Genomic DNA, 17791 nt, shown 5'->3' with positions numbered 1-17791 from the left:
CAACCACTCTCACCCGCTCCAGTGTGTTTCACACCTGGTGAGGTGCCCAGGCTGGGAAACACCAGGGCATCTCAAGCAATGTGCACCTGTGGAGATGGGGGTGCCAGGCTGGGGGAGGCCAGCGGTGCCAAAAACCTCTTGCCTGCACACAGCATATGGTGAATAAGCAGGATATTGCAGTCAGTAGGTCCTGCCTGAAGATAAAGCTGCTGGTTAGTTTGCACTGTAATCTGCACCTTGTTTAAAGGCTGTCAGCAGACTGCTGGACTGACCGCCCCATTCCTGCTGCCCTCCCCTTGTTATACTTGTTGGTTAAATAAATGTCTATTTTTGTGCTCAGTTTCTGCTTGTTCACCACATATTCACAGGGAAATTAAGAGCTGTGTTTATACCAAATGGGTTTATTGAAGTATCAGAAAGCACAAATCAATTTACAAATGAAATTATATGGTGCCCCAGGAATCAAAACTGACAAAGAGAGATCTGCTGTTAAATTAATAGCAGGCCAAGATAAAAGGCAATGCAGACCATAAGATTAGTCAGGTACGATATACTCCCTAAAATTTAGAGCTTACAGGCACACTGCTCGATTTCAGAACTAAATAAGCAGCAGAAGGGTTTTAAAAATCAATATTGCACGCCACATGGCAAAAGCAAATTCCAGAAAGCACCATATGCATTTTGCAATGGAAGACTTACTCCTGCCTTCCTGTTTCCCCAGCAAGCCTGGGACAGCACTGATGTATGTGCTGCCCATGGTGTGGGCTGCAGGAGGGCACTGGTGGAACTTCTACAGCAAGGTCTTTCACTTTTCAGGTTGATTTGCACAGAGGCAAATTCAGCACTGCCTGGTCTGCCTCTTGGGCAGAGGCTGACAACCTCCTCCTGTTCTCTTTTGGTGCTGGTGGGGGCAAGAGTCGGTGCTTCCTTGGCTGGTTGTGGTATGGGGCAGAGAGTGGGCATCACTGCAGAGCTGGGGAAATGCCATTTGTTCAGTTAATAAATTAATAGGATAGCTTAGGCTGGCAGAAAGGGCTCACAGCAAAACAGGCGCAGAGCAGTCATCACCCACCACATGACTAACAGGCATCTTGGCTTCCCCAGGGCAGTGGAACTCAGGTCCAGTACCGTAAAAATGATGCAATGCTGGAAATCACCCTCAAAAACTGGAGGATAGGCCTCAGGCAGCCAGAGTGTACCAGCATGGGACACTCTCTGGAGATGCTTCCTTCACACTGATCTGCAGTGAGAAGTCCCTGCTGAAAGGTGGGGCAATGGCATGCTGCTGATGGCCACCCTTGGACGTGCCGTGTCCTCTGGGCACAGTGCAGCAGCAAGGTGCTGTGCTAAGTGTACTTTTCCACTAACAGAGCTGTTCTGGTGGGGCACAAGCATCTGCCTGCATTCCATGTTCATCTTGAACAACAGGCCAAAGCGTGGCTTTCACAAAGGGCAGCACCTTGGGCTTTACTTTCTGAGCTCATATGACATTTTTCACATTTTGTAGGGCTTCTCTGACTGCCACCGCTTGCTTTTCTGTCCTCTAATTAACTAACAAGACATATGATGAAGCCATGACATGTACAAGAAATGACAGGGCCAGCGAGTACTCTGTGGCATTCGCCTCGGGTGCCCTGTGAAGTAGCAGCTGTGGGGCAAGCTTTCTGAGATAACGTGCTAATATACATTGAAATGTGAGCACTTTTTGAAGTGAGACTAACACACACCTCAATACAGACTCAGAGCTCTTGAACCCTGGGGTGCTCTTGCCTCCGTGAGCACCTGGCACTGCAGATGTTGGCAGGAGGGGTGGGAGAAGATCACTGACTTCTCTGAGAGTCTGCCTCTGTTCAAGGCACTGTGACACATACTTTGTTAAAGCTGCCGGAGAGCTATCATGAGCACTCATATGTCAAGAACACGGGCTAAAACTCTCCTGGAATGTTCTAGGCTTTAAGCTAATAAAGCTATTACATGTAAATTAAGTTATAGGTATCTACTGTTAATCTCTTTGGTTTAATTGCCTTTTGTTTATGAAACTAAAATTATGCATAATAATAAAGATTGGCTGATGAGCAGGAAATCAATCCATGTCTCCTGGGCAGTCACTGAATATCAGTCGTTTTTAAAAATCTGTCGGTTTTTTATAAACAGGCAATCATCTGGTGGGTGGCGATGATTTCTACAGGCTCCAGCTTGGGCTTCTCTCTGGAAGAGGTCTGGGGCAATCCAGCACAGTCCTGCTTTGGAGCAGCCAGTGCTCCTTGCCATGGTAAGCCCTTTCTACCTGGCCAAGTGCAGCCTTTCCACCTGCCAGTCCTGGCTCATGTTTTTCTCAGACAGCTTCTGAGTTTTAGACACTGTCCCTCAAAAACCCATCCTCCAGGCCAACCCACTGGGTGCAGACCCCAGCCTTCCCATACCCTAAAAAAATGCAGAAAATGCAGAATAGCCTCTTCAGAACAAAGCTTTCCATATTGATCTTGTAGAAGTGAACAAATTAAGCAGCCAGATGGCTATCCTAGGAGCTGCCTGTCTGAATGAATAATTTCATGATAAACCAAGTAAGCCAATGACCCAGTATTGCTTGTGCTGCTCCTACAGCCCCCATCCAGTATGGCAGGAGAGAGGCAGCTCCAGGTGGAGGTGGCTAAGGCACAGACATTCTGGCACTGTGCTGGCAGCAGACAAACTGACTGCAGGGCTGTGGGAAATATCCCACAGACTCAAACTTCCCAGTTTGGGTTTAAAGTCTATTTCATTATTTCTTTGGCAGTCTCAAACCACTGAGAACTGATGAATCCACAGCGGTGGGGAACACAGTCATGGCCAGGCTTGGTCACTGAGCAATGATAACAAGTTTGTGGCTACTTGTGGCATGTCCCTGGGAGCAGTAATCACAGCCCTGTGAGCCTGGCATAGCCAACCTATCACAGAACAAGAGCCAAGAAAGTGGTGTATGGACTGTTCTTCAGTCTCCAAAACCATCCCCATGCACAGTCCCATCAGCAATTCTCCCACCATGTCCTGTTCTTCCTCTCCTACTGCCTCTGTACCACCAGCCCAACATCCTCAACCAGCTCTTCCGAGCACACCAAGGAACACTCCCATCCACAGAGAGCAGCTGAAGACAACACTGGCTGCCTGCCCCAAGAGACCCAGTTTGGCTCCTGGCACTGGGCTCCCATGCAGCCGCAGTTGCACACACAGATTCACCCACTGTACTCAGACTTGCGTTGCTCCTGAATGTGCCTGTGGCTGATGCTTCCCTCATGTCAGCACTTATTTCCATTCCTTTACATGGCTTTAGCCATCTTTGTAAGCATGAAGCAGACATTTGTACCCAGGCAAACCTGTCACCACATCCCCTGGTGCTTTTTCATCTGCCTGTGTAAATGGCTTCCCTTGTTGAACCTTGTCTTACATGAAATTGTAAGCGCTTCAGGACAGGAGCTGAGTTTTGCAGTATAAAAACATCATCTTGCCTAACTAAAGGCAGCCAGGAAAGGGTCATGTTTATTAACCTGTGGAACTGAATATTAACCACATTACTTAATATATGGAAGCAGTATCAAAACCAGTGAGTGCAATGCTAATCTGAACTGCAAAGTTCAACCAGTTTTGGAGAAGTTCGCTCTCCTCTCCTTAAAAAGCTCCCTCAGGACATATATGACACCTATAATTCATGCTGAGGTGCACTCTATGTATAAGAAAATAAAAAAGATCTGGCAACCTGGACTTGTGGTAACAGATTAAAGAAGCTCAATCTATTTAATTTGGAAATTAGTAGACAGATGGGTAACTTGATTACAGGCTATAAATGCCATCCTGGAAAAAGCTTTGTGATGATAAGAAGGTCTTTCACTGAGTAGCAGATCAAGAGCTTGGAAATTGAAATCAGACAAATGCAGAATAGGAAGCAGGGTAAGTAATTAAATAGCAAAACAGCATGCACAGGAATGGAGTGATTCACTGTTATTTGCAGGCTTTGAAAATCAGGACTGGATGTCTTTTTAAACAGCTAAATTAGGAGATCTAGGGCCAATAGGGGAATACGTGTTAGTGTCCTGGGGTACCCGTAATGATAACTTTCAGAATTAATATTGATAAAAACTTGAATAATAAGAAAAGATTTGGGATTTTAAAAGGTACTATGAGGGAAGTAACTGAGGTTGTAACCTGCTTTCAAAACCTTTGAAAACTCCATCTTGCAGCAGGGAAACACTCTATCAGTCACAGTGTGATGTATAGTCTGCATGTGCCATGTCTGCAGCAGATCAGAGCCTGCCAGCCTGAAGAACATCTTAAAGCAGCTGTACCTTGTTTTGGGCTGCAGTTTGGTGCCTGCTGCTTTCAGAACCATAACAAAGTCCATCTCTGTTGATATTAGCACACAAAAAATGCATAAATTACAGCATGCATCCCGGCACACATTGCAGTCCATCAAGGCTGGCCCTTGTTCACTCACAGGGTGAGGCTCTGAGCTGCTTAACACCTTGGAGGTGCACTCGGTGGGAGGCCAGGCAGGGACATAGAGTCCCTCCAACCAGCCTCCTGCCATCAAGAACTGCCAGCCACTCACAGGGGGCAAAGACACAAGTGTCTGGGCTGAGTGGGAGCAGAGGAGCTCCCCAAGCCTGGCTGGACAAGCCTTTTGAGGTCCAGAAGGGTAATTTAAGTGTTTACACAATCCAGTGTCAGAACCTGATAATGATTATAATTTATTGCTGTCTAATTGTACAAGAAATTTATTGCTGTCTAATTGTACAAGAAGCAATGCATAAACAGTTACCCTAGACATGTCTTGACTTGAGGTGTCCTGTAGGTGAGTAAATCCAGCTTAATCAATGCTTTCTAGAGGAGAAAGGGACAAGGCTGGCTGAGAGCCACGTTCCCAAGTGAGTTGAGTGTTAGCTTATCTCTGCATCTACAGGCCACTGTGGGCTGAGATCAGCCAATTTGTCTCACTACAAGAAGCCCTGGGTATGAGGTGGTCACCTACAGCTCTGTCCCCTGTCGTTCACCATACTGGCAGCATGCTTGCCAGCTCGTCCCTTACCCTAGGCAAGTACCAACACCCAGACACAGGTTGACACTGAGGACAGCTACCTGCAGCCTTCTGGAATTGGCTTGTGCTGCACCTTTCTTCCACTGAAGCACCACTAGGGAGCTAAGAGGTCCTCCATCCCAAAGGAGGGCTGCAAAGCATCTCCCCACTAAAGATGTTCCATCTTGCTTGCACTTGGTTTCAGACCAGCATCTGTCTCCATTTATCATCCCCTCCTCCTCTTCTGCTGCTTATGAGCAAGATGGGACAGAGCAGGAACATTATCTGCTCCAAAGGCCAGTGCAAATGGGCTACCAGTGAGCCAGGGGGCTTAGCATACACCTCCTGGGCAGTTCACCACAATGACAGGTACAGACGGGCTTTGCTCCCAGGCCTGGAGAGTGGGGTGCCTGGGAAGGGCTGCAGTAGTAGGTGGATGAACACCAAAGCAATACTTCAAATACCTGCACCTCCCAGGAGTGAGGAGTGACTGCAGTTCCCCTTCTCTGCTGCCTTCATCATCTTCCTCTCACACAGATACCAAACAGCACTACTCTGCACATCTGCCCAGCTGTGAGCTTTTTGGAAAGTAACACCAAAACAAGGCAGGGAAGTCAGATGCAGTGAGAACATCCAGGCTAGCAGGGGCCAGAGAGGGTCTCCAGGAAAGCCTGGTGCACGGGGAGGGCAGGAAAGGCACTGTTTACAACAGCAGCTGACCCATCATCCTTTGTCCATGATAATGGCCTTTGTCCCGGTCATGGTTCATGTTTACTTTTGCATCAGCCAAGGCCTCTCACCCTTGTTTGAAGGAAAGGGCCCTTCTCCCTCAATCACACAGGAATGGCAGCTGTGGTTTGGCAGGGGATGGGTTCAGAATGCCTGTGAGAGTGGAACTGCGTCTGTGAGGCTGCCCAAGGAAATGGCCTTTAGCCTGGAATGTAGGAAATAATGAGCTGTTAATTACTCCTGAGCTTCTCTCTCTCTCTCTCTCTTACACATACACCCCCTGCCCACATGCACTCACATGGGGATGGGCAAGAGGTGTTGGCAACATCTCAGTCTTCCAAAAATGTCTGTTTCTCTGCTATTTTCTCTCTCCCCTGTGGTCCAAACCTCCCAGGCCCACCTCCCATCATTTCCCACATGTTCACCTGCCATCTGAGCATCTTCATCTCCTTGTCCTCTGCAGACAACCTATAAATGTTTCCCCTTCTCTGTAATTCAGACAGTGCAATCCCTTTGGAGAAATTCTATGTCCAGGGAGCAGGTATTTATAGAAATATAGAATCATCAAGGTTGGAGAAGACCTCTAAGTCCAACCATCAAACCAACACCACCAGGCCTCCTAAACCATATCCTGAAAGTGCCACATCTACATGTTTTTTGAACACCTCCAGGGATGGTGACTCCATCATCTCTCTGCGCAGCCTGTTACAATGCCTGAACACTCTTTCAGTAAAGACATTTTTTCTTAATATCCAATCTAAACCTTCTCTGGTGCAAGTTGAGGCCATTTCCTCTCTTCCTATCACTAGTGACTTGGGGCCAACACCCACCTTGCTACAACCTCCTTTCAGGTAGCTGTAGAGAGCGATAAGGTCTCCCCTCAGCCTCCTCTTCTCCAGGCTAAACAACCCGAGCTCCCTCAGCCGCTCCTCACAACACTTGTCCTCCAGACCCTTCACCAGCTTCGTTGCCCTTCTCTGGACACGCTCCAGCACCTCAATGTCCATCTTGTACTGAGGAGCCCAAAACTGAACACAGTGTTCAAGGTGTGGCCTCACCAGTACAGTGGCACAATTGTTATCCAGAAAAGCGGGTTCGTTCACCTGGTGTGCAAGACACTAAACTACACACAGAGCGGAGGTATTTTATTCAAGTCATTTTTGTGCAAAGATTGGTGCTAGGTGGTAACCCCACAAAACTAGTACCCCACACCGAGAAACTACAGGGCATTTGTACAGTTAAATGTGTCAGTCACAGCTAATATTCACACACTTCAGCTAATAATTGATTAATTTCTTTCTCACTTAATTCACCACACATGCTCATAGATCAAGGTACTTACTAGAGGGGGGTCAGTTCATGGTGTATGGGCCTGATTTTTAGTATTAAAATGAGGATAGTTCCCCTAATGGGCACTTAGTTCTTATCTATATCCCAATTAGTTGCTCTCCTTGACTATGCACTTTATCTCCCAGTTCTCAGCCACTTCTCAGTCGGGATGTTTGCTTTGATCAGTCTCTCAGCTCTCCTCAAGGACATAGTCCTAAAACAAGTGCTTCTCTATCTCTCAGTCCCCATCTCTGGCCATCAAATTCTGCTTTGCCAGGCTCACATAGTTCATGTTATTGCTTAGTGGAAAATGCAAAAAAAACCATTTTCCTCAGGATATCACAATCACTTCCCTATTCCTGCTGGTCACACTATTCCTGATATAAGCCAGAATGCTGTTGGCCTTCTTGGCCACCTGGGCACCATTCAGCCAGCTGTTGACCAACATCTCCAGGTCTTTCTCCACTGGGCAGCTTTCCAGACACTCCTCCCCAGGCTGTAGCATTGCATGGGGTTGTTGTGACCCAAGTGCCTCCCAGCACTTGGCCTTGTAAAACCTCATACAATTGACCTCAGCCCATCCAGCCAGCCTGTCCAGATCCCTCTGCAGAGCCTTCCTACCCTTGAGCAGATCAACACTCCCACCCAACTAGGTGTCATCTGCAAACATACTGAGGGCATACTCAATCCCCTCATCCCGAACATTGATAAAGATATTGAACAAGGCTGGCCCCAACACTCAGCCCTGGGGAACGCCGCTTGTGACCGGACACCAGCTGAATTTAACTCCATTCACCACAGCTCTCTGGGCTCAGACATCCAGCCAGTTTTTTACCCAGTGAAGAGCACACCCATCCAAGCCATGAGCTGCCAGCTTCTCTGGGAGGATGCTGCGGGAGACAGTTTCAAAGGCTTTGCTAAGTTCTGGGTAGGTAACATCCACAGCCTTCCCCTCATCCACTAGGTGGGTCACCCTGTCACAGCAGGAGATCAGGTTGGTCAGAGAGGACCTGCCTTTCATGAAGCCATGTTGATTGGGCCTGATCCCCTGGTTGTCCTGTACATGCTGTGTGATGGCACTCGAGATGATCTGCTCCATAACCTTCCCCAGTACCGAGGTCAGGCTGACAGGCCTGTAGTTCCCAGACCCTTCTTCCAGCCCTTCTTGTAGATGGGTGTCACAGTGTCCTTTGCTTTGGACACTAGTTCCAGAACAACAGGAGGCTGGTGAGGGATCAGAGCAGTGTTGCCCTGGCCAGGCAGTGCTTCACCCTACTTTCAGCTGCTAGTGTGCAGCACTATAACCTCCAAGCCTCCTGCAGTCCTGGGAAAACAAGGGTACTGGCCATTTCAGATTGCCAAATCAAGCAAATCCAGGCTCCTGCAGTAGCATATGTCTGGTAGATATGTGACTGGAGAATAGGAAACAGTACTTGCAGCTTCCTTGGTGCCTTGCCCTGGACCAAGCACTGAAGCTTGCCAACAGTGCACTGGCAGCTACCTCATGGCCCATTAGGAGGATGCTCAAGCAATAAAGGCAACACCTGGGACTATAGAGACTGGCAGGGACTAGTACTTTCAGGGAGCATTGGAGGACCTGGAGCAGGAGGCAAGGAAGGATGGGTTTGTGTCATATGCTGGGCCACCACATGCTTGCTGTAGCAAGCACCAGGCACAGGTGGGGACACTGTCTTAGCCTGGCACCCATGGACAAGCAAATGACTTCTGCCTCTCAGCAGAGTTTAGCAAGTGGGTCCAGAGCCACGTGCCTGTAGTCATATCATCCCAAGAGCAGAGCTGGCTAAAAGCATGGAGAGGAGTGCCCACAGCTGTGCCATGCCAATTCCCTGTTTCTTTGGCTAAAGCACCAACAGGGGCAAAGAGACAATTTGGCTCCCATAGGCACAGGCAGAGCCAAGAAATCCAGCAAGGCAAACAAAAACCAAACAAACGGCACCCAGAAAACAGTATGCACAGCAGTACACCAGGTTCCAGGCCCCAGGCCTTTCAACACAAGATGGGAAGTGTTTAGCAATTGAACATTCTTCAGAGTACAGTGTGGAGACAGCCAAACTGCAGCAAAGCTGACTGGGAGAGGGTCATGAAGCCAGAGCATCAGTGTTACAAGGAGAAACAGGCACAGGCTGCACGTGTATATGTTGCTAGTGGCTCTGGAAAACCCCTGCAGCATCCCACCTGAAGAAGGGACAGGTAGGCATGGGAAAGGCTTTGATGTTTTCTAGCAGTCACATCAGTGAGCAGCACATTGTCAACAGTTGTGATCCAAGAAAACAACATCCAGTTATGAGCCTGGAAAATGACGTATTTGTGTACGGCTGAAGTTCACAAACCTGTAAGATAATCCAGCCTTCAGAGCTGTGTCTGTTCACTACAGAATGGGAAGAAGGAACTTGTCGGAGACAGGGCACGTAAGGGCAGTCTTGCTGGGTGAGTGAAGCAGACTCAGCAATATTCCACAGCCCAGCAAAGAAAATAAGAGAAAAAAGCAAAGCACATCTAGCAGAGTATGCAGAGATAAAAAGCAGAAAGATAACTGCAAAGAGAGGTCTGTGGGTGGTGCCAAGTAAAACATGACAATGGAAAATTATGTGCATACGGTTCCTGTATGGTCACCATGGCAAATGAAATCGTTAACCTAAAGCTTACAGAGCAGAAAAGCAAGGGCAAAAGCTACCCCACCAAAGCCATGACTGAGGGTTTCAGATTATGCCCAAGGATGATACTGCAGGTAGTGCAAATTTTCAGAGAAATGAGTGCCCATACAATCTCAGTCAAAGCAGGGCAGCTGCATGCAGATCAGCCTCAAACTTGGTGTCAAAAATGGCACCAGGACATCAGGGGATTTGGGAGTGAACAGAAATCTCTTCAGCGCTCTGGAAGTGGAGACAGCACAGCCCAAGCAGGCAAAGCCACAATGAAGTGTCTATGCTGGCTCAACCACAGCACAAGCTGCGGAGTGGAAATTCCCACAACACCACGGGAAGCATTGCAGTTGGAGACTTTGGTCAGTGCAGGCAATACCACCAGCTCACAAATCCAGTGCCAACTAACCTCAGAGGAAATCTTTGTGCATTACAGGCAGAAGAAAAGCACAAGGAAGACCCTAATGCAAGAAATGTGTTGTGCCATGCCCCTACTAACACAGAGTAAAGTACCCAAGATGGTTTTCCAGGAGGGGCAGTCTTACAGAAGTGGTACCAGTAAAAAGAAAGGAATGGTTCACGCAGTACAGGATCTTGCCCAGGGAAGATCTACTGCACTGGAACTAAAAATAAGGGAAGGAACACAGTAATTGGAAGAGAGGCCCCTACACCAATGAGGCAGAGCCCATCAGCCATTCTCAGGTCTTATGTGACATTTTCCTTCTCCACCAGCCAGATGTAAACAGTCACAACGCTGAATTAAAATGCAAAGTGGAAGAACAGACTGCCAGCATCATGCCAAGCTTGTGGGACCATTTGACAGCAGATGACATTCTGGCACTGAAGGCACTGAAACATCACCCTTCGCAGCCCTGGCTTAGACCTTCGAGAAGAGGCAGGAGCAGATTTCAGCTTAGACAAAAGAAAGATGAAATTTTCAACAGCTGTGACACCAACGAAGGGACACCTGCAGACTTCCAAAGGCAACAACCTTCCTGCCAAAAAGCAAATGCAAATCACCAGATGTCCTTTCAGAGACTATTACGATTTGTAAAATATCTAATAGACACTCTTTCCTAAGTGTCTCTATATCCATTGTATCCTTCCACATGAAAATACAACAGATAAACAAGATCAAAGGATTTACTATCTGAGATTAATACTGAGAGCACAGAGGGTATCAAAAAAGTAGTCATCTGCCAGTTTTCAAGGCAGATTTGGAAGGAACCTGAGAACAAACCATACTAAACTAAGACCCGCAAGTGCTCATGTCTACTAGTTTATCAAGACAGCATCAAGGACATTTAAGAGGAAAAGATGTCAACCCCAGACAAAGGCACTTTAAGGAGGAGTTCAGTAGGACACACAAGGAAAACAGAGCTGATAAAGGACTGACAGGAGCCAGGACAGACTCACAAACCCTACTCTGCAGAAGAAGCCAGGTACAAAGCAGGTCCTGTCATCCCCAAAGACTGGAGCTTCTGGAGTATCAAATAGATTCCAAAATAGACATAAGATTATGCAGATTCAGAGGACAAAGAGACAAGTCAGAAGGCAATGACACTCCTGGAGAGTTTGGCTGCCCAGGGATACTGAGCAACCCTGCAGGTGCCGTGTACCTTAGTGGTGCTCCAGCAGGGTCTGCCCCACGGGTAGCTACCACCAGAGCACAGAGTTTATTCTTCTGTCAAGTCATGAGATGGACAAGACAGGAAAGCCCAGCTAATGGCTTCGGAAAGTCTTGAAGAGACTTCAGAAGGACACAAGCCTGACACACTGGAGTCATATAAGAACTTCTGCAAATCCTTCTGAAAGCACTGGAGCAAGGGGGGTTTTAAACCTGATTCAGTCTTGGACAGCAGTCAGAAAAAGTCATGCTGCAATTCAAAAACCAGCTGCAAGGAACTAAATGTGTCCCAGGCAGAATTAAACCTTAGAGTCAGGATGTAAATGCTGCAGCCGTTGCTCCCTACACACTGATGTATGTTTATGCATTCCTGTGTGGCCCCAAAGCCACTGTCAGAGCAGGTGCAAAAGAAAGAAAAAAAACCTAAACAAAAGAGAAAAATAAAACAACCACCCCATAACCAATGCACAAAGGGAATTTTGTAATGTAAGAATTTGTTCTTCCTTTCTCAAAGCCTGTCTCTTGCTCAGGGGCTCATTGCTTTGTCTTCATCCTGATTCCTGGACTGTACCCAACAGTCTTCAATGCAGCCAAATACAGTCTTCCCTTCCACCCCCGTAGTGTGAAGGAAATTGTTGGCACTCATGCTGTTTCCTACACTTGTTTCCAGTGCTGTGGTGAGGGGAGCCTCTTGCTGCCACATTTCCTGCCTGTTTCCTGCTCAGAGGAACGTAGATGTTTGGACAACATGCGGGAGCTGGGGAGCTATAAGCAGCTTAGCTAGGACCCTTAGTGCACCCTGGCACCATTGTGTTTGTCTGCAGAGCTGAGACAAGGCAGGAACGTAAAGCTCTTTGCCCAAGGAGAGACAGTTGCCCTTCTATGTGTGCCTGTACCAGCACACATGGTCTCTAGCAGCTGTGAATTTGGAAGGGATAATGTTTTCTTCACCATGTTCACCATTTCACCAGTTCTCTCTCCCCTCTCTGAAAACATCAGAGAGATGTTTTCCCTGGCAAAGCCCAGCACAGCATCCAGTGATGGTCTCCCACCAGTCCTGCTGAATGCAAAGGGCCCACAAAAGCAGAAAGCAACTCTGGAAATCAGTGCTGGTAAGTCCTGGTGATACCTGTGTGTTCTGTGGCTAGTGACAGCAGGGATGACAGCTCCAGGGCTAACCCATGCCTGATGCCATATCATCACAAGTATTTAATCTCAGATAGGAATTTTTAACACCTGGCCTCACTATTCCCTGTCCATAGTCATTGGCCACTTCCCAACTGCCCTGACCTTCCTCTTATTTTAGTTTTGCTTATCCCCTCCCCAAGGGACACGGCAAGCTCCCAGGGCAGAGACACCAGCAGCACAGACATAGGCCCCCATCTCAGCACACATAGAGAGGCTGCCTTGTGCTGCTGCCTGCCTTACCACAGTGCAGGGAAGGGAAGGATTATTTAAACACATGCAGTTACAGTTAGTGACTCCTGGCTGTTGCTCAGCCTCCTGGCATCAACCTCTGCTACACCTCCTGGTATACATATTTATGATCCCAATTATCACTGAACAAAATCCCAGGTTGCTGTGAAAATACATTATTTTTAATCTAAATTGGCCAGTTTACATACCTCCCCAAGCTCTGCTTAGCAGAACAGCTGGTGTTTACCAACTTCTCATTACTGTTCCAAGCAACACAGGAAGATGCTGGCTGGAGAGGACCAGCCACCTCTGAGATAAGACAAGCTCAGGTTTACCTCTGCCTCAGACTCTTTGCTCCTCCACATCACTGATGAACCTCCAGCAGAGGCAGGCTGTGCTGGAAGCCAGTCTCTACCAAAGTCCAAGGCTGATAAAGACAGATAAATGATGTGACATCCTAGGATCTGAGCACTGAGCTCCAGTAGAGCCCTGTAGAGCTACAGTGTGCTTTTAGCAGGGATGGCACAGCAGCATCAGCTGTGGTGGCATACACTTAAGAGGAGGCCCAGGTGCAAGTCCTGGGGATAGGTGAGGCAGCTCCCATCCACACCCCAGATATGTGCAGCACACCACAAGAATTCAGACCTTCCTCCCAAGGAGTAAGTGCTTTCCCTGCCTAACTGCTAGGCTTTGACAGTACTCAGAGGGGGTTTCTATCTCTTATTTAACCCATGGGGTATGAGGCATGGGGTGGAAAAAGGTTGGGATGTAACTGTATGGTATAGATAGGAATAAGGAGGTTTCCTCCATCTAGCACAGGCCCAGTGAAGGAATGATGAAGGATATCTGCTGATAGTACTTATTATTGTTGGGTGTTGTATTTCTTCAGGAAAAAGTAGTTTCCATATAAACTGAAATAAATCTAGCTAACTCTATACTTCTGTCCATACCTGTATTTACGATTATCAGCACTTCCTTTTTCCTAATGCCCTGGGAGGCTCATACCAGAGCTCAGATGATCCAAGAATTATTCTTGTTGTGGTATTTCCACTGTCCAAGAATGAATATTTGTTAAAGAAATCCAATCCCTCTTTATTCCAGGCCTCAAATGGCCCCTTGAGGCATTAAACAAAAATGGGGCCAGAGTGCCAGTGTTGGCTCTTAGGTGGGCTTACATCAGGACTGGTAGTGCTGGTACCCAGAGGGTTGCACTGGGGAAAGATCAGAGCAAGATGGGTCAGCACCATGTCCAGACATTGGCATGCAGAATCGCCAAAGTGAGGAGGTTCCTACAGCACACTTCACCCTTTGGACGTGCTGGGAAGGAAGGTGCTGCTTTTAGCAGCTGTATGAATGCACATGCTGCTGCACGTGGTCCCCATTGGTGCTATTTCCAGCTTGGCTGGCTGAGGCCTGAAGGAAGGAAAACTCCTGGGGCTCGGCATGGAGCAGACAGTCACATGTGGCTCAGAAATAAGTCACAAGCTACAGCAAGTTAATGACACCTGGCATAAGAGGAGACTTGATTAATCCTTTCCCTTTCCCCTATTTGTTCCTCTGTCTGACATTAGTGCTAATGAAGGAGGGCTGGACACTGTTGGCCTGTGCCTACCACAGGATAAATACTTCTTGTGTCTCTATAGTCCTGCTCTTCTAACCTTCTCTTGGAGCAACATCACCACTCGGGCCAGGCTCTGCACCCTGCAGCACCTCAGGGTGCGTACCCCTTATGTGGTCCCTCTACTCCCTCCCTACATACACACGTGGGTGCTCCCTGCTGTCTAAAAGACAGGCAGCTCCCAGACACCACGCCCTAGGCATGATGGACAGTATGCCCCTGACCCAGGAAGGGGTGGAGGATGATAATCCCCAGCCTGGCTGCCCCAGGACTTGTTTCCTGGTGACCTCCTCTGGCACAAAGTTCCCAAACCATGCTTTTCTGCCCGTGATACTGCACTGGTAGCCAGACAGATGTGCTATCCTCACCCTTCCTCAGGTGCAGGCCCAGGAGCTGGTACGCAGGACTGACAGCTCCAAGTTTCACATTATTTACAAGTCTTATTATGGAGTTTAATTAGTCCTGGCCACCCTGACCTCTCATCCCACTAGGAAAACAGCCCAGCTTTATCACAGCGGGGCTGGCAGATGAGGGAGAGAAGAAATGATGGTTTATGGGACATTCCCAAGGAGCAAGTCTCTTTTTTGTTTCCCCAGGCGCCACAAGTTTGTTTGCTGTGATTTAAAGAAGACACGTGGTTAAAAGCCATGGGCCAGATCCACAGTCCCTGCAAATCAGAACATTTCTGTTTGACTTCATGGAGCTTAGCTGATTTAGACCAGCTGAGATGCTGACCCTCTATGTTTAAACAAAGCCCGTATTTTCTCACTGGTGCTAGGCAGAAGAGCCTCAGGCTTTGCTCTGGAAGGAATATTTTGGCAGGAATACTGTCTGCATGATTCATCCCCCACTGGGCTTAACGACAGCCACTGGCCACCGGTGTGGGTCTGGGGGCTCTGCCACAGACAGAGGCACAGCCACCCACATTCCAGCCTCCAAGTATAGAGCCTGGCCAGCAGCGCACCACCAGCCACTACAACCGCTGCTAACAAAAGCCCCGCTGGGGTGCCTGGACAGCAGCCGTGTGGTGGCCTTGGACCTCATCTCATCAAATAGCACTACTGAGCACCAGTCTAGCAGGGTGCAGCAGGGCTGGGGAGCATCCCTAAGCAAGGTGCTGGGGTCAGGCAGGAGGAAAGATGGTGGAGATCTTGGTGCCAGGGCAGGACACTTCTCCACCACATGGACACTCAGGTATTCCAGAGCCATCAAAGCTTCTCTCTCTCCCCACCCTCAACAGCCTGATGTCCAGTCATCCACCTGCCTTCTGGTATGAAGGAAGATGTGAGACTCTGATTTTCCCCGTGTATGAAAAGAAAAAGGGGAACTGAAGTGAAAAACTTGAAAAGATCCTGCCCTAGCATGGTGAGCATGAGCCACCTAACCTGAGAACAGGAAGTCCCGTGGAGTGAGGCAGGAAGGTTTTGGGGACCAGTTCTTGCCCGAGCTTGCCATATTTCAAATAGGACAAAGAGCTACCTCCTCTGAGCTCAGGGCTGAGGCTCCTGTAATGGCACTGCAGGAATGCTTGGTAAACAAGCAGTAAACTATTCATTGACCAGATGATGGATGCCTCCCAGGGATTTCCCCTTCCCAGCAAAGGGGAAAATGAACTCAGTGTTTGCAAAGAGCGGTGAGGAAATAAATGTTCTGCATTTAGCATATCCAAGCAGTGGAACACATCAGGGAAGTGGAAGGACTTGCAACACGGTCTCCCTGTGATGCCCCAGCTGGGTGTCTGGCCACTGGCTGTCAGAGCAAAGAGATGAGCTGGAAAAACTGCTCATTTTTCACTCTGCACCAGTCCAGACTGAAAACCGAAGTTGGTATTAGCCAGGAAGTGGCACGTGCCCATGCGAGGCTGCAAACGTGGGCATTTATTGCTCTCTGGTGGTGAGAAAGGCTGTGGAGGAGAGCTGTGTGCTGCTCCTGGTGCTGGGCAGCAGCTCTTGGGAGAAGCCTCCTCGGGGTGCCTCCTGTTCCTGCTGCTCTCTCCACAGAGGAGTTTTTGCTTCTCTCCCAGCCCCGCAGCTCAGGGCACTTGAAGAGTGCTTGCTGCCTGCCGGGTGGCCAGCTTCTCCTTGGGCTGCCAATGACCCATGCAAAGGCAGTGCAGCTGCCTCTCCCCACCAAAAGTCCCCCTGTGTCTTGTCAGCACCCCTGCCCAGGGAGTTGGACGCATGCCATAGCACAGGTCTGTGCGCCCAGCCTCACCATCTGCTCCCCAGTGCTCCTGCATCCCATGGGGCTCTGCAGCCTGGAGAAGAGAGGCTGGTTAGGGTGCTAGCCTGTAAAGCCTGGGCTGGGTTGGGACTGATGGCTCTTTTACTGTGCAGGTCCCACAGCAGGCTCATGCTTTAGATGCTGAAAGTGCACACGGGCTGTGAGGCAGAAGAGGTCACGCCGGTTACTCCAGTGGCAGAGCTGAGGCTGAACCACAGGGCTGGGCTGAGGGTGGGCTCTGCCTCCTTCCCTGAGCAGCCGCCCACCTGCATACAGGGCTCATCCCCAGGCGGGGCTTGACCAGTGCCTTTCATTTCTCCTCCTTTCCCTAATTCTGCCTCTCACTGCCAAAAGCTTTGGTGGTGCTTTGTACCAAAGAGGAGCCGGGCTCTGCAGAGGTATGGGTCACAGGCCACTGCAGAGCAGACAGGACAGAAACCAGATAGGAATAAAAAAAGGAGTTGCTATTCAAGTTAAAACACATTTGGGTTGGGCTGAGCTGCCCCATGGGACCTGAGGTGTGTGGAGCAGCTGGGGGGGCAGGCAGGCACATGGCAGCACTCGCCTGTCCCCATTCCAGGCAGGGCAGCCACAGTCCCAAAATGCCATCTGTTGCTCAGTCCCACTCCATCTCATGCTCCAGCACCACTGCTGGGGCCTCATCCTGCCCAGATGCCCAACTCTCTGTGCCATGTGAGCTGCAGTTCACAGCCCTGCTCCTGAAAAATTAGGGTAGGGTCCCAAGTGCCTGGTCCCTTGCCTTTCAGGGACAAGAAGACCAAATGTTGACAGCTCCTTAGGATGCAGCGTAGGACCTCTCCTGGGATAGTCGTTCCGGGGAGCACATGGACCCATGCCAGCAGCATGGCACAATGCTGCTTGATGGCTCACACTGGAGTGAGTCCCTGGGGTGGCGGGTTGGTCAGACGACGTGGCCACCTTCACTTAGCCACCTGGGCCGATACTTGGCACAGCCTGGCATGCCCTCAGGCCCCTGCAGGGCACCAGGGATGTCACCCAGCTTGGCGTGAATGAGGTCTTGCAAATCCTGATCTCCCAGCTCGGTCGCTGCAGCAAGGGCCAGGAGGAAGTAGGCTGCTGCATCCTGTTCATCCTAACCATAAGGATAGGGCAGGCAT

General features: G+C 49.1%; 1 protein-coding gene across 3 annotated transcripts in view; it reads right to left on the bottom strand.

Annotated features, from left to right (window-relative positions):
* Positions 1–381: 381 nt before the first annotated feature.
* SH3TC2 (SH3 domain and tetratricopeptide repeats 2) overlaps positions 382–17791 on the bottom strand; it is a 38729-nt gene continuing 21319 nt past the window's right edge. For all 3 annotated transcript variants that reach the window (XM_064459039.1, XM_064459041.1, XM_064459042.1), the window contains one exon: positions 382–17766. In XM_064459039.1, coding sequence (XP_064315109.1) covers positions 17575–17766 — 192 coding nt within the window. In that variant the 3' untranslated portion in view covers positions 382–17574. The remainder of the gene's footprint in view (positions 17767–17791) is intronic.

Source organism: Phalacrocorax carbo, chromosome 8 (assembly GCF_963921805.1).
Source record: "Phalacrocorax carbo chromosome 8, bPhaCar2.1, whole genome shotgun sequence".
Taxonomy (NCBI): domain Eukaryota; kingdom Metazoa; phylum Chordata; class Aves; order Suliformes; family Phalacrocoracidae; genus Phalacrocorax; species Phalacrocorax carbo.
The sequence above is the reverse complement of the archived record's forward strand: the minus strand, read 5'-3'. Positions and strand labels throughout refer to the sequence as shown.